Source organism: Topomyia yanbarensis, chromosome 3 (genome assembly GCF_030247195.1).
Source record: "Topomyia yanbarensis strain Yona2022 chromosome 3, ASM3024719v1, whole genome shotgun sequence".
Classification (NCBI taxonomy): Eukaryota; Metazoa; Arthropoda; class Insecta; order Diptera; family Culicidae; genus Topomyia; species Topomyia yanbarensis.
Window position 1 is genome coordinate 297469283 of NC_080672.1, and position 27015 is coordinate 297496297.

General features: G+C 42.1%; 3 protein-coding genes across 4 annotated transcripts in view; 2 read left to right on the top strand and 1 right to left on the bottom strand.

The window, feature by feature from the left end:
• The window catches only part of LOC131691552 (slit homolog 2 protein), a 137233-nt gene that overhangs the window by 49985 nt on the left and 60233 nt on the right, over positions 1 to 27015 (bottom strand). The gene's annotated exons all lie outside the window — the stretch shown is intronic.
• Positions 21365 to 23611, top strand: LOC131688012 (uncharacterized). Its single transcript, XM_058972136.1, has one exon. The coding sequence runs from the start codon at positions 21365 to 21367 to the stop codon at positions 23609 to 23611; it is 2247 nt and encodes a 748-aa protein (XP_058828119.1).
• Positions 24113 to 26692, top strand: LOC131688013 (uncharacterized). The gene has a single exon (XM_058972137.1). It carries the CDS (start codon positions 24113 to 24115, stop codon positions 26690 to 26692), a length of 2580 nt encoding a protein of 859 aa, XP_058828120.1.

The window sequence follows — 27015 nt, forward strand, 5'->3', positions numbered from 1 at the left end:
GAAATGAAGTATTTTTTTCTTTAAATTGTCATATTTTCAATGTGTTTGACATATGAAAATTAAATGGATGATTTTCGCATTTACGTAGTAAAAACCACTTTTCATTCTTAAAGGAATTTCAACAACAAAAATTTAAAGTCGAAATACCAGTGCTTCTATATAGTAGCGCATATATTCCAATACAGTGAAATAAAAACATTGTATTTCATCAATAAGAACGACGCCATATTTGACGAAAAAAAAAATTGCTCTATACGTTACATCTAATCAGGAGTCCGGTCTCAACCGGTACAGAATTATTGAACATTAGAAAAACTGCTAAAAATGTATGATTTGTAACATACAGCAGAAATGTTATTAAAAATAGGGGGTTTTATGGACAAAATATCCCAAAACTCTAACTTCCGCATTTTTCAAGAAACATTTCCATTCAGAAACTAAGATTGCTCCCTTTAAAAATATATGAAGTGTAATTTTCTAAAGGCTAGTTCTTGAAAGTTCTAGCATTTAATATATTTTCCTATAATATTTTCTCAAAGAGCCAATGGCAAAAACTTCAATTAAAGTGGACGGGAGTCAAACGATGTGGTATTTGGCAAAAATAGTTTCAAAAAAGCTACAAAATAGTCTTAACCTTCCAGCACACCCGCCGTTGTATTTTTCTTCCGAAACTCAAGTAAAATCTTCTTTCAGCAACAGCGGCTACTCATTCGGGGAACCATTCGCGCGAGTGCTGGAGCGTTAACTGAAAAATATTAGGACTTAATTTGGTAGAAAACTATCGTAAATTTGAATAGAAGTACGCGAAAAAAAGTTATGTAGCGTACTTTTTGAGAAAAAGTCCAATAAAATTAACTGCATTGACTCACATTGAATTTACACAGCAATCAAAGAAGATAGAAATACGATGTTGATAAACGAATGATAGAATAATCATCCTAATTTGGACCCCTCCTTATTTTGGACGATTTAATACATTTGTATCCTTTACTGCCAATTACTTCAAATTCGTTTGGTTTGATGAAGATAATTATATTCTTTGGGTTGTGTTTAAGTCCCAGCATAATTAGTTTATCTCTAATTTCTTCAAATTAATCAAAATTCACAGTTGAAAAATTGATATCGGAAACGATTCATAATTCAACGATTTCCAACAGAAATCGTAAGAAGTGATGCACTTTTAAATTGGATTTAAGAGTAAAAATTTATTGTTTTTAAATGATCTAATAATTTTGTCTCTAATTGGATCTTGCATTTTATGTATTTGAAATGGTTAGTTTGTGAAGTCTTACTTAGAAGTATAAAATAACTAGTGTCCAAAATATGTCGTAAAAATAATAGTGTCAAAATATTTCGGACACAGCTAGATTTTCTTTCGTAATAGCAGTCCGTTTATCAATTTAGAATAACTAAAATTATCACTTTATCAATTTTTTTTTGCGGTGCGATTGCGGTAAAACCGCGCGGTAAAAGCTCTTTCCCTCACCGCATCCGCGGGAAAAAGTGTCTTACCGCACCGCAGATTTTGCGGTGCGGGTGCGGTAAATACCGCGCGGTTGCGGTAATTACCCTACGAACCCTACTTGCAGGAGGCGTATTCTATCTTCAAAAATACTTATCCTGATATTAAAATAAGATTTTCCATGTTCGCTATATGACTCTTTTAAAACCATCTGGATTTTTATTGAAGTGGAATTTCTAACCAAAGATGACGCCTGGTAAAAATATTTTGAACGCGAGGGTCTGCAATGTCTGAGACAACCCCCAGTTTGAAACGAATGTTGCACCCAGCTTGTAAGTAAATCTTAAATTTCTTCATTCACAGCTGCTGTGACTCGCTGGAAGTGTATGGTGAACTACCATACGGTTACATCGTTTCCATGCATGTGGGGTGTATACATAGATTTTTAATCTCCGAAACCTCTAGATCTAGTTCAAAAATATGTCTGGAAATGTTGTGTAGAATTGAATGATCTTTCAACTAAAATATAAAAGTATAGATTTTTCAAGGACCCTCGCAGTGAAAATTAAGAAAAACCATTTAATGCGTATTTTGCTCGAACAAAACTGAATTTTTCTGAGGTTAATTATTTTATCTTGAAACCACACTTAAATACCTTTCATTTTATCTATAACCCATTAAAATCGGTTCAGTGGTTCGAAAGTTATGATTTTTAAAAAAAAATTAACTTTTGAAAAATGACGATTTTTTGAACCCGTCTAACATGGAAAGAGACACCCTAATGAAATTAAAAAAATATGTATCTAATATTTTTCGCTGAGGAACGATTCTACCAAATATTGCAGAATTCTGAGAGATCGTATAACTTTTTTTCATGGAATTGCTGTTATACTACCTCATTTCAATAACATTCTGTAATTTTTTCATGCAAAAATATCAACTAGCGAATTGGTGATGAAGCTTTTTGTGGATCATCTCTGGAAAAACACGATTTGCGGTGTTAACTGCCATTCAAAAATTACTTGACCGATTTATTTCAAACTTTGCATACACATTCTATGTAAAAAATGCCAAACCTCTACGTTGAGTGTTTCAGATATTTTTTTCAATTAAGCGGTTTTTTACTAATAAAATGGCGGAATCGCTGTTTTTCATGAAAAATTTCGTCATATTTTGAGTAAAAAAACTCTTAATTGAAAAATTATCCCAAAAAACTTATCGTAAGGGTTTGGTATTTTTTACGTAGAATGTGTATGCAAAATTTTAAACAAATCGGTCAAGTAGTTTTTGAATGGCAGATAACACCGCAAATCGTGTTTTTTTCCAGAGACGTTTGACGTTGTTTGAAAAAATTACAGAATGTTATTGAACCGATGTAGTATAATGTACAAAAGTTTCGATCAGCTCGCTTCACCCATCTTTCTAAAAAAAATTGACAAAAAACTGATTTTTTACGCTGGAACCCTTACCTCCCCTTAACGAAGATCTTCCAAAATGCGACAGTTTTCGACATATTTTGCATTTCGTTTCAACAAAAACAATTAAATCGTGTAATTATGCCCTTTTTAAAAGTTATTCGCATTTCTCCATCATAAACCATCAACAATCAAATGTTTATAGTTACACAGAAAAAGGATTTTTGGTATGTTATGGAGAAGCTATCAATAAGCAAATTTTCCTAACAACATTTTCCTGTGGAATCCCTCAACTGCCTATTGGTTTCTAATCAAAATTTAATTCCCGTTTGTGTTTTAATAGCAAAATTGCTGACCATGAGCAAATACAATTCCGAATCGTACAACTACTACCGCAGCAGAATATAAATCGCCCCCCAGGACGGCCTTGATCCAAACACTTGGTTGTGTTGTTCCTAGAATTGAATGTGCACTACCGTCTGGCGGATGCGGTGTGTAGTGGGCGGGGTATAAAAGAAAAAGCTTTCCGAGAAACTGTGACTTCAGTGTGCGGGTTTCCACTTTCGCGATAAAATATTCATCACGGGAGAAATTTGCATCAATTCAAAGTAGTGCTAGTAGGAGGTGACGACGTAGATATATAGAATATGAAAAAGCTAGATCAGGATTATATTTTATGGAAAATGGCTGATTGTGAGCAGTTTTCCTGATGCAATCGATATTTGTATACTAGAGCTGAGTTTATTGTACCTGACGATGACTGGTGTGCATTCAAGTCGAAAGTGGACTTTTATTGTTTCTGGTTCTCCGATCTCCACCCTTGAATAAATCTATTGGTTTTGGTTTACTCAATGTTGCTTCAATATTTTTATGTACTCAGTTCATCGAGTTCGGCAAATGTGTGTTTGTATGTGTGTGCGTGTGTATGTATGTATGTGACTAACAAATGTACATTGGTTACTCGGAGATGGCCAAACCGATTTTATCAACGATTTTAGTTAGTCTCAAATGAAACGTACAACGTTTCCATAGGTTGCTAATGAATTTGATTCCGACTGCCGGTTCCGGAGTTATGGGTTGAAGAGTGTAGTCACGCATAAAATTCCCATATAAATCGGGATCAGCATGTTATCTAAGTGATTCATGAAATGTGTTCTAAAATGTTTGTACTTATAATTACAGCTCACTGATGCCCAATCAAACCCACATTGACCATTTAGGACACCTTGGGCGGAACCGGAAGCTTCGGGAAAGTGGCAAAGTTCCTTGTTGAATTTGCTTCCTAAAAATGTCTCATTCGATTTTGCTATTTGACCAATGAAAGCTATAACATCCCTATTAACTGTTATTAAATTTCATTGCAATCAGAGTTCTGGTTCTTGTGTTACGGATTGAAGTATGCGGTCACATGCGCAAAACTCACAATAAATTGGTTTAATCATTATATCAAAATGATGCAAAACTAATTGAAATGAGTTTAAAATTACTTGAAATTGTTGGTCTTCTTGGTCACTAATTGCAAATTAAAGTCTCTGTGATCACTTTGGGAATCATTGAGGATTCCGGAAGATGCGAAGAAATGGGCAGGTTCCGAAATTTGAAGCACACCTGTTCCTCATATATTGTTGAGTTGATTCTCACAATCTTAGTCTTAAATAAAGGGTATAGTATTCACATTGATTGCTACCAAACTTCATTTGAACTAAGTATTAGCTCCTGAGTAGGGTACAAGAAACCGATCACACGAAAATTTCCCATATATGTTGCCTTTGAAAAAATCCATTACTATAAGACCCATTCAAAAATATACACGCACTGTTACGGAAGACTATCTGTCTCTAATAGAGTTAGAAAATGGATTAGTTGACACTACGCTTTGTGCCGTTTTGAAAAACATTCCATTCGATCTCGAACCTGTCTGCAGCAGCCCAATACCGTGACGTATCCCGTGGGAAATAATCTATCCCTGTGCCATTCTAGTCAAAGTTAGCGCATTTCATGCCAAGGCCAACGGAAAATTGTCCCGACAAGTGCATAAAAGTGTGTGTGTTTCCCTATCCCCTGCATTGGAAATGCAAGCAAAGTGCTTCTGAGCGGGAATAGTCCCGAGTTGGCGTCAGCTCCGAAAAGGGACGAAAAAATACAATTCCCCAATTGCATTCAGTATTCACAAAATCGTTATGGATGTTGAAGGTAATGAAAGTTCATGTCTTCGGTTGGAACAAGCTCACGATGATATCCGGGGTGTCGGTGAAAGCTGGATGAAAAAGACACCGTCATCATATCTTCTAGTTAAATGTTCCGACGAAATTGACAAACGAGATTCTGTCTCGCTTATTTTTATCAACATCACGAAATTTTGCTCAAAATCATATTCTTCGGCGGTAGTTTCTCTCGTTCCAGATTTGCATGTAACTTCATTAGCACCGCACGCTCGTTCCCTTCCACCGTACGAGCCAAGATAGTGTTACTCCGCTGGCACGAAGCACGCTATCATTTCCACGGGCAACACACGACAGGAGTTGGAAAGTAGAAAATCGATACCATCATCATTGCTTTGACCCAGGATCTAATTTTAGCACTCCGCCACACCTCAGCCGTTGCGATGATTCCGGCGGAAGTTCCTTTCCCCGGTTGTCTGCCAGTTTTGGCTTATTCAGAGGATACGAGTCAACGTCGTGCTGAAAGTCGATGGGAAGCTTTCACCAATTATACGTAGGTACAAGTAGTCCTCATTGAAGTAATTCAACATGTTGCCGGTTTTATCTTTCTTATATTTATAATAGAATCTTCAATCAATATGATAAATTGTGACAAGTTTGTCCAATATTTATACTTACAGAAGGATACGAAGACTGCCACGTCGTCGTAGCATTTATTATGAAATGACATTGCGTTACTCCCAGCGGAAGAGAGATAGTACTTCTTGACACTGCGACCGCAATAGCAACGTACCTTCCATGTATGAATAATGTATTCAGTGGATGATTCTAGGCTGTACAGGTTAGGGATGTTTAGTTTTTCCGAAATAATTTAATGGACGGTAAAGTTGTTAACGATGTCACGCTAACTCCTGCTAACATATGAACAAATTAAATTAAGATTAGGTAACCTCGAGGTGCAATGAAATACCGACAGGAATAAGTGATTCTGAATATTTTGTTATAACGTCTGATCTGGATATGAGCTATCGGTGCCGTAGTTAGATCGCATACCGAAACAGAAGCCAATATATGAAAAAGCGACAAAGAAGTCATCTACCGATCTGTTGAAAATGAAGCACAATTTCGTCAACTAAAGCATTGCGCTTCGACACAAAACCAAAAGTTACCCAACGTTTAGAGTCCCTAACAACCCGTGGTGAAGAAATATTTGGAAAAATCTAAACGGGCTTTCACAGTTAAAAAAAACTGTTTTAATCCACCTAGTGGTGCAATTGTGCCTTTCTCATTTGTCCAAACTACGATTCCATGGCTGGTTATGTTCAGTACAATCGTGGAAATGTATATTGCGTACTCAGTATGATTTGCACATAAAAACAATGGATCGACAGCCACGATCTTGAGATACTATGTGTCGACACTGAAACATCGTTTAAAACCAGCGGCGGATCAATGAAGAGGATCCGGGGGTTCCGGACCCTGCCGAAAATATTCAACTTGTTAAGAAATTTTAAAGTCAGCCTCACATGGTATGTCAGAAGTGGGGCCTAAGAAAAATGTCCCACATGGGATGCCAGGGGGAGTGACAGAGATACAATAGAGTGGCACGATCGAGAGTGATAGTGAGAATCAGGTGATAGGGTGAGCACCCAAGTCAGCCTCACATGGTATGGGTGGGGCGAGCACAAAAGTAAGCCTAGCAAGGAATGAGTAAGGTGAGCACACAAGTCAGCCTCGCAAGGAACGAAAAAGGTGAGCACAAAAGTAAGCCTCATGTGGAGTGTTTGAGAGTGAATCAAGGTGCGATAGAGAGAGCACCCAAGTAAGCCTCATGCAGGACGTATGAACGCGTGAGTGAGAGTGAATGAGTACATCAAGTACAGCCATCCCCCCACAAGTAATACCGAGAGGTAGTTCCTGGGGGGAACGATGGCGCAGCCCAATGGAGTTTAGTCGGTATTAACACCCCGTGTGGTAGCTTGGACACCTACCAATAGCACGTGTACTGGGTTAGGACGTAAACGTCTTCTCCATTGTAAAAAAACACATGCACACATACATACACACAGGAGGCAGCAGGGACAGGAAGGATAGGAGTCTAGGATATGGTGGGGCTAGGATTGGGCTCTTCTAAACCTCTAAAAAAGCCATAACTCCGAAAGCAGCTCCGACGAAGCGAGTCTGTGCTGCTTCTGCTAAGATCCTAAGATTCCAATAATCTAAGATCTTAGCAATAAAAGCACTCTAGCCCAACCGGAGTGCCAACCGGCACATCAGAATGGGCGCCAGTAACATCCTGATTATGGCATACTGGCCATGGCGAACGGACAGGACACGGATCACGAATAGGATGGCGACTTTGGGCTGACAGGCGTGCTGTTCTACTCCTTGAGTAAGGAAGGATGACACCGACTTGAAATGGCGAGTGGGCTAACAGCATGGCTGCCTCCGTCCCAACAAAACCCTGGCAGGTCTCCGGGTACGTTCGAAACTCGTCATAATTTGGTTGGTGGTACTAGGTTCGGTTGAAGCATTCCCAATTTACGCCGATTCGGCTCTGAACACTACTCCCCATGAAGGATAGTGTCAACCCTTGCATGACCTCACTGCTGCTTTTTGGCAGCATAGATAATCATGGGATCGCGAGAGGCGACTATGTGCAGCGAGTGGAGATAGCGGCCCGGAGTTGGGACCCAATAAAATGGAGTGTGGTGAGGTGGTGAGGTCACCACTACCAATAGTAGCTGAAGTCATTCAGCAAGAGCAGGAGAAGGGGAATCCGAAGCAACAGCAACAGCAGCAGCAAAAACAGCCAGAGCAGAGCGGAATGAGCTACAACCCACAAACGCCAAAAGTAGTTGCAGCGAAACACTTGGTGGAGGAGCTCGACAAGTTCGTGGACACGAGAAACAATGTCCATAAAGATCATCATCATCAGGTCATCAAAATCCGAAAGGCGCTACTGTCTGCCGTGAAAGAGTATGACACGCAACGCAGAGGGCGGATTCAGCTGAGCGAGCATTGGCGTCGGCTAAGGCCACTATCCTCCTAGCCCCTCCGATACAGGGTAAGGAGAGGCAGATTGGAGTTGAGAACACGTCAGTTCCCATAGCTCCAAAGAGGACAAGATCCTCGCCAGGCGACGAAAGACCAGGCTGGTCAAAGAGGTAGACGCTCGAGGACGCTGTAGCTGCCGAAGGAAAGGACGCCACCTTACAGGGTGAAAGCTGGAGTACCATCGCTGTCTGGTTGTAGGTCGGAAGAAGAAACACGGGAAACAGCAAAAAAGGAGGAGCGAAAAGGGGAGCAGAAGAGGAAATCAGAACTCTCGGCTCGTAAGAAGGCGCCTAAGAGAGAAGCCGTGCTCGTCAAAGCAAATGACGAGACTACGTACGCAGCACTGCTCAAAAAGGTCAGAGAGGACCCGGGGCTGAAAGATTTGGGGGAAAACGTGTTAAGAGTCACGCGTACCCAAAAAAATGAGATGCTCCTCGAGCTGAACAAGAATACTACGACTAGTAGCTCTGCCATGCAAGAGACTATAACTAAATCAATGGGTGGAAAGGCAGAAGTTAACGCCTTAAGCCCGGAGATGGCAATTGTGTGCAAGGACCTTGATGAAATAACGACGGAAGACGAGCTGAGAGGTGCAATGAAGCAGCAGTGCAAACTGGGCGAGGTGCACATGACGATCCGGTTAAGGAATGGATACGGAGGAACGCCGACAGCGATGATTCGTTTACCGGTAACCGCTGCAGACAAGGCATTGGAGGTAGGTAAAGTTACAGTGGGATGGTCGAGATGCCTACTGAGAGCCGCCCCACGAGTAAATAAACAAGCGGAGAAATGCTTCAAATGTTTAGGCTTTGGACATTTGGCAGGGGCTTGCAAAGGCTCGGACAGATCCGGGATGTGCTGGAAATGCGGAGAAACGGGCCATCTTGCGAGAGACTGCACGCAGAGGCCGAAGTGCTTGCTTTGCACCCCAGCGGAAGGAAACGACCATCAGACGGGTGGCTTTAAATGCCCAGCCTACAAGATGGCGACTGCAGGCCAACGGTGATGGAGATGACCCAGATAAACCTGAATCACTGTGATACCGCACAGCAACTGTTGTGGCAGTCTACGACAGAAACTATGTGCGATGTCGCTTTGGTCGCAGAGCCTTATCAAGTCCCCCCTAATAACGGTAAATGGGTGGCGGATAGATCAGGAACCGCTGTGATACAAGTAATGGGTAGATTCCCCATCCAAGAAGTGGTAGAACGTTCATTTGTGGGTTTCGTGATAGCCAAAATTAACGGCATCTTCGTATGTAGCTGCTACGCTCCTCCAAGGTGGATATTAGAGCAGTTCAGCCTAATGCTGGAGCAGTTAACCGAGCAGTTGATCGATCGGAAGCCGGTAGTCATTGGTGGTGAATTCAACGTCTGGGCTGTGGAATGGGGCAGTAGAGTAACCAACACAAGAGGGTGTATCCTGCAGAAAGCTCTAGCGAAGTCAGACGTACGATTGTGCAATGAAGGTTCTGTTAGCACATTTCGGAGAGACGGGAGGGAGTCTATCATCGACGTCATATTCTGTAGTCCCTCATTGACGGCGAAATTGGATTGGAGAGTATGCGAAACGTATACGCATAGTGACCACCAGGCGATTCGCTACCGTATCGGTCAACGGAACCCCGCGGCAATACAGAGAAGGATGACCGGCGAACGAAAGTAGAAGAGGAAAGCCTCTTTGTTGAGGCACTTCGGTCGAACGGTGGGACCGAGAATGTGGATGCGGCTGACCTAACAAGAAGGATTGTGACAGCTTGTGACGCCACAATGCCGCGAAAACTGGAACCACGCAACAAACGGCGTCCAGCTCACTGGTGGAACGAGACGCTTAGTACGTTACGCGCTGCTTGTCTCAGAGCCAGAAGGCGAGCTCAAATAGCAAGGTCGGAACGAGATAGAGAAGAGCGCAAGGCAGCGTTTCGGGAAGCTAGGGCCGCTTTAAAACGGTAGATCAGACTTAGCAAGTCAGAGTGCCACAAGGAGCTATGCCGTGAAGTAGACGCCAATCTCTGGGGTGACGCATACCGAGTCGTGATGGCGAAAATGAAGGGTCCGACGACGCCAGCCGAAATGTGTCCAAGCAAGCTGAAGATAATCGTCGAAGGTCTTTTCCCGAAGCACGATCCAGCTATATGACCACCGACACCGTACGGCGAAGAAGAAGGAACAAACACGGATCGGCAAGTGACTAACGACGAGCTAGCAGAAGTATCGAAGCGCCTAAAATCAAAGAAAGCCCCTGGTCCGGATGGAATACCAAACGTGGTACTGAAAGCTGCGATCCTGGCATATCCGGACATGTTCAGAATAGTGATGCAGAAGTGCTTAAATGAAGGCAACTTCCCCGAAATGGGGAAGGTCCAGACGCTGGTGTTGCTGCCAAAGCCAGGGAAGCCACCTTGCGATCCGGCCTCGTAAAGGCCCATATGCCTGCTGGATACACTCGGAAAACTCCTGGAAAGGATCATTCTTAACAGGTTGACGAAATTCACGGAAGGTGAGCGCGGACTGTCCAAGATGCAGTTCGGTTTCCGCAAAGGAGCATCGACAGTGGATGCAATTCGGATAGTGCTCGAGAGTGCTGAGAAGTCATCAAAACAGAAGCGAAGAGGAGATCGATACTGCGCTGTGGTCACGATAGATGTGAAGAACGCGTTCAACAGTGCCAGCTGGGAAGCCATCGCTGCATAGAACGAGGGTTCCCGACTATCTATGCCAGATCCTGAAGAGCTACTTTCAGAGCAGAGTGCTACTGTACGAGACGAGTGAAGGGCAGAAGTCATTGCGTGTCACAGCGGGCGTTCCTCAGGGCTCCATTCTCGGTCCAACCCTTTGGAACGGGATGTACGATGGGGTCTTAACGCTGAGGCTGCATAGGAAAGTGAAAATCGTGGGTTTCGCGGACGACGTGTCACTAACGGTGATGGGTGAGATACTTGAAGAAGTAGAGGTGTCGGTGACGGAGACAATAGACGCGATCGAGAGCTATGAGTATCAAAACTCTTCAAATTGTCTTGGAAGTCTGTTATTTATTGTAACGGAATCCTATGGCAATTTGAAAAATGAAATTGGAATGGAATGGCCACACACGGCCCCAAGGGAACCTGCTACGGAATGTCCGTTCCGGGGTCAAAAAACCAAATGGTTCCAAAACTACGATATACAGCCTACTGATGCAATTCCAAAAATTTCGATACCCATATTGCTAGTGTTTCATTGAAATCCACAAATAGTATCCCAGCACTGGAACATGCTTCCGGAAATCTGGATTCCCGGGAACCGAATAAAGTAACCTGATTCATTTTTACCAAGTCTAAAAGTGGATGAGTTCCCTAATCCAAAACACCCAAAAGTATCAAAATTGGTTGAAAATTACCTTAGTTATTGGCATTTCAGTTTTGTGGGTACCCGGGTACCCTCGTCGGCCTGCTACGTAGTAAAAAATTCAGCCCCTCCTCACTCCCCCTCTTACAATATCAACAACACTATTAACCCAAAAGCTTGACTTAGTGAAGTTCTAAGATGTCACAAAGTTTCAATTTCCAGCTATGGATAAAACATGGAACTTTCATTAATTGAAATCTAAAAAGGTACCCAGGTACCGCGTCGGACACATAACGGTTAATTTCCCAAATATAGAACAATAAATAATTATTATGGGTCATTGAAATACAGTCGTTACTCTGCATTCTTCAAATTTGTCCATTGCAATCATTATTTCATGCGAAGTCGTAGTATGCGACATCGACAATGTTTCTATTTCGTTCTTCAAATTTTACAACTGTAAAAATAGTTCAACCTTTCATTTATTATCTTGCATTTGGCAAGCAGAGTGGGAACTATTGGAGTGTCAGTTGAAAAAAATAAATTGATATGGTTGCGAGGATTACATTTTGTGCAATGTGTTCAACAGATGACGCTAGTACATCGTGGGCGAATTTTCTTCAAGCTGTAACGTCTGTTTGTATGTGCTGCGAAGTCTGTTACAAGCTGAAAATTTGGGAAAGGAATTGTACAGCCAAACATTTTTTTAGTTACATAGGCGTCAATATTCGTCACGCCAACACACGCCGCACAGTGGCTGGAGGCTGCCCAAAACCTCAAAAATTCATTTTTGAAATATTGATATTTTATATTTTTCCTAAATTTCTCATACATTGAATGATTTATATTCAAAATTTTATGATCATTGGATAAGAACACGATTTTTAACATGAGTTTAAACGTAGCAAAGTCCGGACTTTTTAATGATTTTCATTTCCGAAACCACCACTTCAAATGCATGTTGCTCTTTTGATTCTGATCCGATTTTAGCACAACTAGTTCCATTGTGTAGAAGAATAAACGAACTTGGATAGTGAATAAAATACATTTGGTAAATTTGCTTGAAACTATGACTTTTTAGTTTAAATGTGTTTGAGGTGGTCAGATCAAAAAAAACTTTTTTCACTAATGTATTCTGTGCAAATTTCCGAATCATTTCGGAACGGTCACATAGTATACATTCTATGGGAAATAACCTCTACTTTTCGAATATGATGGTCTCGTTCTGCGCCTAGGTGCGCAAAAAGGTTTAAGGAGATTTTGAAGCTTTGTTGCTGATATGGAGGCGCATGGTATTTTATGTATAAAAGTTAGACAATCTACAGTAAACCAACACGTTATACAATGGTTTCAAAGTAGTGTTCTTCATTTTTATGATATTTCTGACATTGGTGAATAGTAACGGAAAATCTATCATGAAAACGGTATCATATTTATAAGAAAGGTTCAATGACACTGTATGGAAAAATGCATTGAATATTTTACGATTTTTGACATCAAAAATGAGCTCAGCACCTCAAAATTAGCTTAAATTGTGATTTTCAGCCAAATTAGGTAACATTTGAGGTTTTGTTCGAATTATGTTTAAAGACCTGCCACTATGCGCCGGCGCGCCACCGCCGCCGCTAGGGTCCAACGGCGTGACGCCGCCGGCCAAATATGTCGCTTACGCCGCCGCCGATTAAAAATGCTTCGGCGCACACCTCTAGGTAAAATGTCATAAATTAACAAGAAAAAACAACTCCCAAGAGGGAGCACCAAAATCCTCAACCATATGAACAACTATTTGAACATCCCCGTGTTTGCCACTCGAAAGAAGCAAGCTACTCAAGAACTTGAATCCATTACCAGCAGAGGATATTGGGATACGACGGAAGGAACCCAAAGGTGGTAAAACGAAAAGGGTAAAGGATACCGCTCTACACTATCAGGGGTGCTGCAATTCATAGCATTCCCAGCAGCATACGGTTCCATCAGGTCGGCACACAGCACAAGCAACGCAACGACGGTGTAGGTACCAATCTGCATGCTTTATTTTACCGTTTACCACGGCCGCCAGCAGTCCCCCCTCCCTCACCACTCTGTAGCGAAGGTATGGTACTCTGACAGAACCAGGATGGATAACCGTATGCACAGTGTTACCTACACGCGAGCTTGGTATGTATCTATAATTCTATAACTGAAGCCGCGTCTGCCATGTGTAAAACACTCTACAGGCGCTCGTATGCGAGCGACGTAGCGCTGTTGCTTCTGGACGGGGTTTCACCCTCTCTGACAAACAGTTTTCCTGACCCGGCGGAAAGTTTGCACCGTTTTCACGCGACAAGAGAGGGGGGTAAATGTGGGCCAGGCAGGCTCAGGTGAGGACACATCAGGGACGTCCATCACTTCCCCCCCCCCTTCGATTCGATGGGGGTATTTTCTGCATTAGCGACGGGCCCAACTAACCAACCCCCGGCACTTGATGAATGATGTTTTATGCGCCGAGGCGAGCTCTGAACTCGAATGAAACATTACTTGATGGAGGGATTATTTTTTGCTGTTCCCTGTTAAGGATAGGTAATCTAATATGGGGTGTGTTTAGATGAAATACCGGCGAAGCGTTCGAACGTGGATGAGAATATTCGCTCGCCATAAATTGCGGGTTTGCCGTTGCAACTTTGATTAGTTCTTCTTTAATGTTATTGATTGCGGGGTACCGAAATGTAATTTAAAACTTTTTCGTAAGGTGAAACGAAAAAGCTAAGCCTTGGGGGTTTGACCTTCTACTTCGTAGAACTTGGCAGCCGAGCGCATGGTTTTGGCCAGGCAAAATGTTCCGTTGTTTGTTGTCAGTAAAAGGTTGGGAAGCTTCGGGCAGACGAATACTAAGCCAGACGCTGTTTTCTGACAACATTTCACCCTGATTGATATCTTCCTTCGTAGCTGCTTACCGAAAGCTCAATCCTCAAGGTATTATTTTTAATCCTATTATGTAGCCAGGGTGTTAAAGCATTGTTTTGAATGCCTGACCTAGAGATAATGGATTGCGCCTCAAGCGATTTTTTCTGTAAGCCGTGCAGAAAAAATCGTATAGCTGACTTGTAAATTACAAAAAGAACCACCGAACCCCAATATTTGCAGTATTGCAAATTATTTTAGAGGTATTTGAATGTCAATTTGTTTTATGTGATGTGAATCAAAACTTGTGATATGAAACAACCATCAGCTCAAAGTGGATTCGTTCCATATTTGACAACTTTTTCCGAGGCCTGTTGGGCTGAGTCCCATATTCCAATCTGCTCAGCACCACAAATATTTAATACAATTGTTTCTGGATATGTTGTTTACTTTCTGATATAAGGATGATTCTAAGAATTCGATGCAGAAAACCTTTTGTGAATTTACTCAATAATTAATGAACATTATCTCAAAATTTAACATGTAAGTTCACTGCAAAGATATTGAGGAAAAAATTTCTAAAGTTGTTAAAAGCGCACATGTGACCTTATATCAGTGAACTTTTTTTAAAAGTTCTAAACATAAGTGTTTATTAATTCTGGAATGTTTAACCCCTTTTTTCGTTTATTTGGCACGGCTCAAGGCGTTAGCTTCATGGAGCCGTAGCTCTTTTATATATTTACATGATGTAAACAATAAAAATAAACAATTAATACTAAGATCGATCCCGAACGCGCGACTGGCCATGGCGCGCGGAGATCCGTTTTCGTGTCGGGGAAATATTTACATCCACGTCAACTGTATCATGGGGGTCATTCATATCTTTGTCGTCGTAGCACATGTCCGGGTCATCGTCGGGGTTACTGCCTTGATGTTCGCGATCAGGTGTTGTCCCTAACTTCTTTCCCTTTCGGGTCACGAGCGTGAACCCTCTGTCATTGCTAGTAGCTCCCTCATTGATGGTATTAGCTGTTGATTTTGTGGTACTTGACGCGGCTTTCGCAGTTGTCATTATTGCTTGAACAGCAGCCACAAATTTGGCAACCGTTTGTGGTTTGTGTGATATAGGAGACTGAGTGTTGGTATTTCTTTCTGTAGATAAGTTTTTCTTAGCGGTTTCTGGGCAGGGTTGTCCGTAATGTGCCGTTTGTTCATAGAACTGTCACGTGTTAGTTTGTCCTTGCTATGTACATAGAGTTCGCTGTATAATGGTATCACCCCCTTCTGTTGTGTACTGCAGGGTAAGGTAGGAGGGAATGGGTTGGTCTACCCACATTCTCACTACAAAAACACCATTAGAAATACCTGGAAAGTAGTTTCTCCACGTATCCTCCGTAATGGATTCCACTTCTCCGAAATACGACATGAATCTTTTAATGGCTACTTTGCAAGTACGTGGTGCCAAATCATGTAATTTAACTTCCACGTTTCCGTTATCCCTATACACAGGGATCTTGATTTTGGCAGTATCACAATCCAGCACGTGTTTCAAGTTGTTTTGCAAAATGAATCTTTTCGCCTGGGCGAATTTGTTGAATGTTATCAGCACCGCGTGCCTGACGTGCTCCAACTGTATGAAGCTGACATCCGAAAACCGAAGCTGCATTTTCACCTTCAGCAAATGTTCCACATCGCCCATACTCGGTCTTATGCGGAAAGACCGGCCCGAAGAATCACATTTTGTTGATGAGACTCAGTCATCTCTATAGATCACCACACAAGAATAATAGTGACGGTTCCCTTTGTTCTTCAGACAATGTACACAAGAAAAAAGCAACTGTTTGCGCTGGTTTGGGTAGCAGCAGAGAGCACACTGGTATTGTGACTGATCCCTTTGGTGGTTGAGAATAGACTGAGTTTAAGCCCTTTATCGAGTGTCGTGCAATATTATGAATTCAAACATTTTTTTTGCGCAATAATATGAAACAACAAAGTTTTAGTCTCTTATTTGTGTTAAACCTGTCCATAGCGGGTTGTCCATTTACCGCAAAATAATTTTTCATAAATCTGTGCAAAAAGACATCATTGAATTCCAAAACAAGTTGAATGTTCCAGTATCTTGATAACTAATTGTAATAATAATAAAGTAGAAACACCAGATAATCTTAAACGTCGCCGTCAAGTAAAGAATCACGAGAACGAAAAGGTGAAAACGAAAAAGAATGGAAGCCCTAGAAAGGCCATCGTGCATTAATTAGCCATTTTTCAGATAATGGGACATAATTTATTATATTATTCTTATAATATATCACTTATTTTATTCATTTTATTTATTTTATTAATTTTATTAAGTCCATTAATTTTATTTATTTTATCTATTTTATTCATTTTGTTCATATTATCCAATTTATTCATTTTATTCTATTTATTTATTTTGTTTTTTTACTTATTTTATTCGTTTCATTCATATTGTTTATTTAATTATTTTGTTAAATTTATTTATTATATTAATTTTATCCATTATTTCCACAAAATCCTGTTTATTCAATTTTTGTATTATGCGCTATTCCTCCCTAAGGAGGAAAAATTGGGTAAACACCAAAATTTCTCCCCAGGGGGAAAATTTTCGGTGAAACCACTCTTTGTACGTAAAGGGCACAAATCCTATCTTAACCAAGTCATGGGTGCGTTCCGACTTCATCTCATCAGAAACCGACACTAACTTATTGTCGGAATAGATTAGCGGCGGCTTGACGCTAAATCCCTAAAACGGAAACACACTTTGTGTATCAAGCGAACGACTGGTCAAACGTAATGTCCTGTCCGAGCAAAAGTTTTGTTTCTGCCGATGAGACACAATGAAGCCGAAAGTTGTCTTGGCTTAACAGACCAATGCACTATGCTATATTCCTCCCTAAGGAGTGGTGTTGGTGTTTACCAAATTCATCAAAAGTGCTACATATCTATGAAAATGAACCACCTTGCTTATGTACAGTCGGGTCTCCTACTGCACGAATTCCTACAGCGCGGTACCCGCGTAATAGGAATCCCGTAGCCTATCAGATTTTGACTAATTGGGGCTGTGGCCGAATATCTCGTCTGCATTAACATTTAGCACCATACTTTCTTTGGCAAAGTTGTTGTGCTTACTTAGACCTACAATTTAGAGTAATTGGATATCCAATCAGTTGAGAACTGTGCCGCCAGGGGTACTTCAAAGGAGAGTAAATAAATCGAGCCTCTCATCGTGAATGTGACTATCATTGTTCAAGAAATAATAACTCGGAATTGTCCCACCGGCAGGCACTAGTGCAAATGCATATGATCAACTAATGTCAAAATCATTCTTTGTCTCAATAACGAAAATATTTAGAGGGGTACTGTCTTCAATTGCTCGAGAAATCAAAAACTACCAGATGGTGACAGGTTAGTTTGGGATACTCTCACTATGTGGCGCTGGTGGGTGTACCACCTTTCAGCACAATATAGAATATGATACATCTCAAAAGTCCAATAACTTGGAAAGATAGTATTTTCGCCAATTTTCTAGAGGAGCTCAAAGGCCATGCGATTATGGATAAATCAAATTGAAATAGATCCGCCAGGCGGCGCTAGTGAACATGTGTTAATTTTTGCTATTTATGTGCTATACTATATCTTGAGATCATGATAATTTAGAAGTATGGTGTCTTCGGCAATATTCATCAGTGGGTCGAGTACTACCCGAAGGCGAATAGATAATTTCAGAATTCAGCCACTAATCAGTGCTAAAGAGAATACAATTTCCAATACATGTTAGTTGATGTTTTGTCACGAAAGTTTAATAATTTAGGAAAATGAAGTTTCTGAGGACGACAAGGGGTGTTTGATAATATAATAATTAAATTGGATATCACTCGCTAGGCGGCGATAGTGAGCATACATCTTTTTATTTCAGTATCTCCAAAAAATGGAAAGTTAGAAGGGTGATGTCTTCAGCAAAGTTGCTCGAGATGTCAAGGACTGCCCGACGGTGACAAATTAGTTTGGAATACTCTGACTATGCGGCGCTAGTGAGCGTACAAGCTTTCAATACTTGGTAGATTGTAATATATTCCGTAAAATTGATAATTTAGAAAGAAGTTTTTAAAAAAATTCATGAGGAGGTGTAGGGCTACACGGCACTTGTGAGCTACTAAAAGATTTAATATTAAACATGGAAACATTTTCAACAATATGGCAATGAGTTTTGTTTTGAAGGGCATTTTGTTGGCAGATGAAAACCATTTTTTGGGCATTTTCAATGCACAGGGAGATCCGCCAATATGTCAAAAAAGGAATTTTTTGATCATTTTGAAAATGAATTTTAAATTACAAGGCAAATTGTTGGCAGTTAAAAATCAACAGTTTTGGACATTTTTATTTTTTGGGGGGTCCGTCGATGAATCAAAATGGATTTTTTTTCAATTTCATGGGAGTGAGTTTATAATTAAAGGGAAAGTTTTTGGCCGATCAAAATTAATAGTTTTTGACATTTTTAACGCACATGGGGGTTCGCCAACGCGTAAAAAAATTAAAAAAATATTTTGGGAGTGAGTTTTATCTTTATAGTAAAGTTGTTGGCCGTTGAAATTTAATAGTTTAGAACATTTTCAATACACATGGAGGTCCGTCATTATGTCAAAATGGAAACTTTTTCATGCGGTAGCAGCAATATTAGCATTTTAATACAACTCATTTTCAAAAAACCAAAAAAAAAAAATTTTGCGCATTGGCAGACATCGTCTGCCAAAAACATACTCTTCAATATAAAACTCATTCCCACAAAATTGAAAAATTTTCCAATTTGATTCGTCGACAGACCCTCTGTGCATTGAAAATGTCTAAAACTATTGATTTAAGTTAAAACATTTTCCACATTGAACAGTGGTCCAGAATGCAAATTTAGCAGGAATTTCGAGACGTTACTAAAACTAAACAAATTGGCCTTTTTAAATCTTTGGAGAAGTTTTCGTAGTTTGTTAGCCTCTTTTTTATGTTAAAACGACGATTAGGGTGGTTCTAATTTTATCAAGATCAAAAAAAAACTTTTTAATCTTTCTAGCTAGAGCCAAATGACCTTCAGCGAAGTTATAGAACGACAAATTTTGAAAAAGTTGGCTTAAGACATGTTAGGTCTATCTGTAATATTTTTCATTTTAAAACCAAATTTAAAATCGAAGCTTTCTAGAAAAACTGTTTTATTCAAAAAACTTTTGGGGTACTGATTTAAAACTGTAGTAGTCTTCAGACAACTTTAAGATTGTTTTAGGGCGAACAATTTGTTTCATGGCACCACATATCTAACTATTTTCGCTGAAAAGATATGAGCACTTTTTCGCCTAAAATGGGGTTCTTTGGAATAACAATATCACTCATTGGGGAAAACAAAAGATAATTCTTTTTCAACTATGAATAAGGTCATGATTAAAGTTACAATTGAGCAAAAATTGGCGAACATTTTTTTAAATTTCATAAAATTGATTTAAAAAAATCTGTTTTTGATGTATTAGGTGCTTCTATCTCTGAATACTAGAAGCTAGAGTTTTGATGTGTTAGAAGAAAAGGTTCGTCTTCAAAAGCTCTGAAAAACATCAAAAGGATAGGTTGGAAAAAATGATAACTGAAAAAGTTATATGATTTTTCATTAACCCATTCATGCCCATGTTGATTGTGGACAACAACGTTTTTAAGCAGCTGTAACTTTTGATTGGGACAAGATAAACTCACAAAAACAAGTAAGGCTAATGAATGTAACTATTACCTTTCATTTGAATATTACCAGTTACAAAGATCAGCTTTAGAACCGAAGTTATTGCAATTAGTCTGATTGGATTCCGATGGGGCAGTGCTGCCAGGGACAGTTTACGTTGATGACAGAAAATGAATTTTTCATATATCTTCATTATGTTGCAATATTATTGAAAACTGATAAAACTTATCAATGTAGACTGTTTTTGGCTAAGTTTTCCACGCAAGTGAACTATTGTAAATATTCTAGGAGAATTGTATTGTGCATTGGAAAGAGAAAATTGAGCAGCTTCTAGCACTGTGAAGGAAGCACCTATCTTTATGAAAAAAAAGGCTTTTCGCGTTTCTGGACCCCACCGTTTTCCAAGGAAAAATAGTCTTGAAACCCTACCTGCACTAGAAAAAAGTTGGGCATGAAAGGTGTTGGCGACAACCACAATGCGAGAAACATTTATAAAATTAAATAAATACCATTACCCTAATTACACATCATACTGTATGCACACCCCTCGATTTAGTTCCCATCTATTTTATATAAACCCAATTTTATACACACATACATCTATTGAACACAACATGTAATGAGCAGGAAGCAGCGACACAAAAGTTTAGTTATATTAAACCTATCGAACAAACCACATCTGATTCTCCGTTCATTTACCGAAAGGTCCAGGCAACCGCACCCGCAGCAGCGATCATACGTCGGTTTTCACGTACGCGATCGGTCGTTGCCGAAATAATTTCCGCCGTCAAATATATCAACGAAGTAAATTAAATCCCGTCGTACATAAATTTTTGGTGCCGAAACCCGGGATCCGTGAGTTGCGGTTTGATCATCACACTTGTACTGCAGCTAACCTCAAAATCGAGCACGTTGCAATCACCACGTGAGCCGCGTGCAGGAAGACCAGCATTCTTCGTCAGCCACAAGGAAACCCTCGGAGGAGCAGCACAAGTGCCCGGAATCAATCGATCACGTTTGGCCAGCAGCAGATTTCGTCGTCTGATCGGAGGAAGTTAAATTCGTCGCTATCTGATCGTCGTCATCCAGCAGTGGTAGCTGCAGGTTAGGTTCTCTCGCAACGTGGTGAGGTTGAGTGCACCGATCAAGCCAACAAATAAGGTAACACTTTTATTTTTCCGGTGATGGTTTTTGAGACTAAAATGACGCCGCCAAAGAAGCCAAAAGCATCTCTCACTAAAATGACGAATTTAAAACGTTTACACCGCCGGCGTACTAACATATTGGGTTCCGCCGAACTGATTAAGTCATTTAATGATCAGTTTGACCCTATGCAAAGTGACCAATTGTCGGTCCGAATCCAACGTCTCGATGAGTTGTGGCGAGAGTTTGAAAGTATTCAAGATGAAATCGAGGTTTTGGAAGACTCAGAAGAGCAATTTTCGGATGAACGCCGTGAGTTCCAAACATTATATTTCGAATTAAAGGCATCCTTGGAGGGTAAGCTTCCATCTCGTCCACCTACGGCACCTCCATTGCCATTGCCATCGGTTCATGTGCAGCCAGTTGCGAACATACGGCTGCCAGAAATTTCGTTAAAACAGTTCTCTGGCAGAATCGATGATTGGGTATCTTTTCGTGACCTGTTTGTGTCATTAATTCACAACAATCAACAACTCGGAGCGGTTCAAAAGTTGCATTATTTGCGAGCAACGATTTCTGGTGAAGCGGCTGGAATCATTTCGTCGCTCGATCTGTCTGCCAACAACTATTCGGTTGCTTGGAAAATGTTGCGGGAACGATACGAAAATAAAAACTTTCTGATTAAAAGACACATTTCTGGATTACTGTCAATTTCTTCCCTAAAAAGGGAGTCGTCTTCGGGACTTTCGGAACTGGCCGATGAGTTCGACCGGCATGTACAGTTACTTGACAAACTCGAGAACAAAGAGGACCACTGGAATTCGTTTCTAGTCGAGCGGTTGAGTAATTGTTTAGATTCCGCTGCGCTACGAGAATGGGAAACACAAGTCTCTGACGAGGAAAGGCCCACTTACAAACAACTTCTCGAGTTTGTGCACAAGAGATCACGAATCTTACAAACCATAATGCTCTCCCACACTAGCAATACCCAATCAGATACAAAACCATTAAAGTCTCGCCTCACCACTGCCCACGTTGCTTCTGATAACATCCCTAAGTGCCCTAGTTGCAAACAAGCTCATTTGCTATTCCAGTGCGACCAGTTTCGCAATCTCGTTCCGAAGCAACGTTTCGAATTTGTCAAGAGGCATGGGCTCTGTATAAACTGCCTGAAAGGCAATCATCTTGCGAGGGATTGCTCCAGCGGTTCCTGCAAAACCTGCGCAAAGAAACATCATTCGCTGCTGCATCTGATGCCGGCTTCGTCGCCCACGGTGACAGTAACATCTGCAGCAGGCTCCAAGCAATTAACATCCGCTTTGACGTGTCAGCCCGCTGAAGCATCCTGTTCGCAAGTCGGTCCGGTCGTAAATGCCCATCCGGTAGGGTGTTCGGTAGCCTCACCACTCGCGTTCCCGTCGTCATCGAAAACGTTGAACTCGCATTCGTATTCGGTCGGTATCGCTCCCTCCTCGTCGTCGGTTGATAAATCGTTCGATATCGCAAACAGTCACCTTCCATATACCTCCTGTCAAAGTGCAGAACTGAATTCGAAGGTTCGTAATACTATGGTGATGTTGTCTACGGCCATCATTAAAGTGAAAGATGCAGATAATAGTTACCAATTTGCTAGAGCACTCCTGGACAGCGGCTCTCAGCCTAGCTTCATCACCGAGGCGCTATGTCAGCGACTTCGGTTAAAACGTTCCAAGTTAAACTCGCCGGTCAGTGGCATCGGTCAATCCACTGTCACTGTTCATCACGGTGTGACATTATCACTCGCTTCTCGTTTCGGTGATTTCGAATACAATCTTGATTGTTTAGTACTGCCAAGGCTGACCGTCTCGCTACCCAGTCATCACATTGACGTTTCACGATGGCGGATCCCACGCCACCTACCGTTGGCTGATCCCCAGTTCAACATTAGTCAGGGGATTGATATCATCATTGGCGCAGAATTGTTCTTCGATTTGTTGGAGAATAAACAATTTTCGCTAGCAGTGGGCTACCCACTACTCCAAAAGACCGTTCTGGGATACATTATCTGCGGAAGGGTTGCGGAGCCAATCACAGAACAAACTTCCGTACAAAGCAGCCACGTCTGCACAGAAGACCTACTCGATAGTCAACTTAAACGATTCTGGGAGGTTGATAATTTCGATGACGGTAAAGCGTACACCAGCGACGAGCAAGCTTGCGAGGACCATTTCAATGAAACAATTTCTCGTGGTTCAGATGGACGGTATATAGTTCGCCTTCCGTTACGGCAAGAGATGCTAACGATGATTGGAGATTCGTATACTCCGGCACTACGACGGTTCCTGTCGATGGAAAAGAAGTTCGCCAACGATGAAGATCTCCGTCTGGAATACAGCAATTTCATTGAGGAGTACGACAGGTTAGGTCACATGGAGGTGATCGCGCGCGTCGTGTAGCCCACAGTTTTTCTTACCCCACCATGCCATCCACCGCCCTGAAAGCACAACTACGAAAATTCGAGTAGTGTTTGACGGATCCAGTCGTGGTTCAACTCAGCTTTCGCTTAACGACGTCTTGTTTCCTGGTCCCACAGTGCAACCAGCTTTGTACTCAACGGTTGTCAATTTTCGATTGCCACGCTTCGTAATAACTGCCGATGTAGAGAAGATGTTTAGACAAATATGGGTCCATCCGGAGGACCGCCGCTACCAGCAAATCCTTTGGAGGCATGAGCCATCGGAACCAATTCGTATCTACCAGTTGAACACCGTCACTTACGGTCTCGCCAGTTCGCCGTTTCATGCAACACGAATCTTGAACCAATTGGCCACAGATGAGGGAGATGACGGTTCCCATTAGCAGTTCCAATTATTCGCAAGGGGACTTATGTTGACGATGTACTCTCAGGGCATGACAACCATCAGTTACTCAGCGAGTCATGCAAACAACTTATGGAGATGCTGAAATCAGCCGGATTCGTGCTCAGAAAGTGGGCTTCTAATGATCCTGCCATACTATCGAGTATTCCTCAGGAGCTGTGGGAATCTGCCCCACAATTAGAAATTGATCGGTCAACCGCAGTGAAAACACTTGGTTTGTTGTGGTTCCCTCAAACGGACATGTTCAAATTCAAAATACCACAACTGACAGCGCTGGATGTAGTTACGAAGCGTATCGTAGTCTCAGAAATGGCTCGCCTTTTCGATCCGCTAGGGCTTCTGGGACCTGTTGTAGTAAACGCAAAAATGTTTGTACAAAGACTCTGGGCTGATAATATACCATGGGATGAAGAGCTGTCGGAAGAGCACAGTGTTTGGTGGAGGAATTACCGTTCAGACATCTTTCAACTTCGTTCAATAGAAATTCCCCGAAGAGCTTTATTCAACGCCAGACGTGAGTATAATCTGCACTGTTTCTGCGACGCATCCCAGCGTGGGTACGGATGCTGTGTCTACGTAGTCTCACCAGATGAAACTGGAAAGCTGCACTCTCGATTGCTCACTTCAAAGGCTCGTGTCGCTCCTCTACGAGGACAAACAATTCCAAGACTGGAACTTTGTGCAGCGCTCTTGGGAAGTCAACTAATCGACAATCTTCGTAGAACAACCGAGTTTTCTAACACAGTCACCTATTGGACCGACTCCACAATCGTGCTGCACTGGATCAAATCGCAGTCCAACAACTGGAAGGTTTTCGTGTCAAATCGTGTGGCGGAAATACAACGCCTAACTAAGGGATCAGAGTGGAGGCATGTTCCTACCGAATTGAACCCCGCTGATCGCATTTCCCGCGGCACTCTGGCAAGCGAACTTTTGGAAGACAAGTTATGGTGGCATGGCCCGAGCTACGCCACGACACACGTCGAGCTATGGCCACAGCGTGTGATTTCACAGCCTTCTGGACAGATGCTTCAGGAAGAATCCCGCGTTGCAGTTGCACTCCTTATCAGCCAAGCTGATTCATCCTTGATCGACAAGTTCTCCGATCTCGCGAAGCTGATCAGGACAGTTTCCTATTGTTATCGCTTCTACAATAACTGCAAGTTGCCGAAGGAGAAGAGAAGCACTGGACCATTTACACCAAGCGATGGCCATTCCGCTATGAAGGTTCTCGTTCGCCTAGCGCAAGCTACCGCTTTTCCATCCGAAGTACGGCTCTATCAAGATCGTCGAGGTAGCCCAGTTAATCCAAAAGAACTTGGTTCGAAATCACCACTCAAAACCATAACCTGCTTTGTGGATACATTTGGGCTGTTCAGGCTCGATGGTCGACTCAAATACAAGAACGCTCCGTTCGACACCCGTTGTCCGATGATATTACCAGCGGATCACCAACTCAGCTGGTTGATAGCTCGCTCACTCCACGTCCAAACTCTTCACTCTGGACCAACTCTTCTACTTGCAACCATGCATCAACGGTTCTGGCCACTCCGGGGTCGTCGTCTCGCTCGCAGAGTTGTACGTGAATGCATAACCTGTTACCGGTGCAATCCACGATTAACACACCAGCAAATGGCACCGCTTCCATCAGTACGCGTAACTCCTGCTCGAGCATTTGCATATTCGGGGTTGGATTACTGCGGGCCGTTTCTCGTTCGTCCGTTGGTTGGGAGAGGAGCGTCCGTAAAAATCTACGTCGCGTTATTCGTGTGTTTAGTGGTGAAGGCCGTCCATCTCGAAGTGGTCGCCGATCTGACGTCGGTCGCGTGTATCAATGCCGTGAAACGTTTCGTGGCACGCCGCGGTCGAGTGCTAGAATTACACTGCGATAATGCGACTGCTTTCGTCGGGGCAGATCGTGAGCTTAAAGCTGCGCGCCAAGCTTTCCGCGAACAGTTTCGTAACAAGGAGTGGGACAACTACTGCGTCAACAGCGGAATCACGTTTCGCTTCATCCCAGCCCGATCGCCGCATTTTGGTGGGCTATGGGAGGCCGGCATCAAATCGTTCAAGTATCACTTTCGTCGCATCATGGGATGCAAGGCGTTCAACATGGACCAGCTGCTAACCGTTGTGACCCAAATCGAATCCATCCTGAATTCTCGTCCTTTAGCCCCTTTATCCGATTCTCCAGATGACATTTCCGCCCTAACCCCCGGTCATTTTTTGATCGGAGAGCCACTTTTCTCCATCCCAGAACCAAACCTCTGTGAGCTGAGTTCTAATCGCTTATCACGCTTACAGGACATGAAACGGTCGGTACAGGATCTATGGCGACGCTGGTCCAGAGATTATTTGAGTCAATTGCAACAGCGTTCTAAATGGAAGCAAGCTACAAAGGACGTGTGCGTTGGTCAACTGGTGCTGTTGAAGCAAGACAATACCCCTCCACTTCAATGGCCGTTGGGACGAATCGTCGACACAACCGTAGGGCACGATGGACATGTTCGCGTTGTGCTCGTCAAAACGGCAACGGGATGTTATAAGCGTGCGGTAACGGAGATTTCCGTGCTTCCAGTTGATCCGGACGAAGACACCGTAGAGAAGCAATCCACTTCGTCTACAAGTGGTCTGACTGCAGAAGGTTCGGCATCGTAGATCGGTTTCACCCGCTGGACATTGAAACGGACGGTTCCAACGGGGCCGGTATGTTGGCGACAACCACAATGCGAGAAACATTTATAAAATTAAATAAATACCATTACCCTAATTACACATCATACTGTATGCACACCCCTCGATTTAGTTCCCATCTATTTTATATAAACCCAATTTTATACACACATACATCTATTGAACACAACATGTAATGAGCAGGAAGCAGCGACACAAAAGTTTAGTTATATTAAACCTATCGAACAAACCACATCTGATTCTCCGTTCATTTACCGAAAGGTCCAGGCAACCGCACCCGCAGCAGC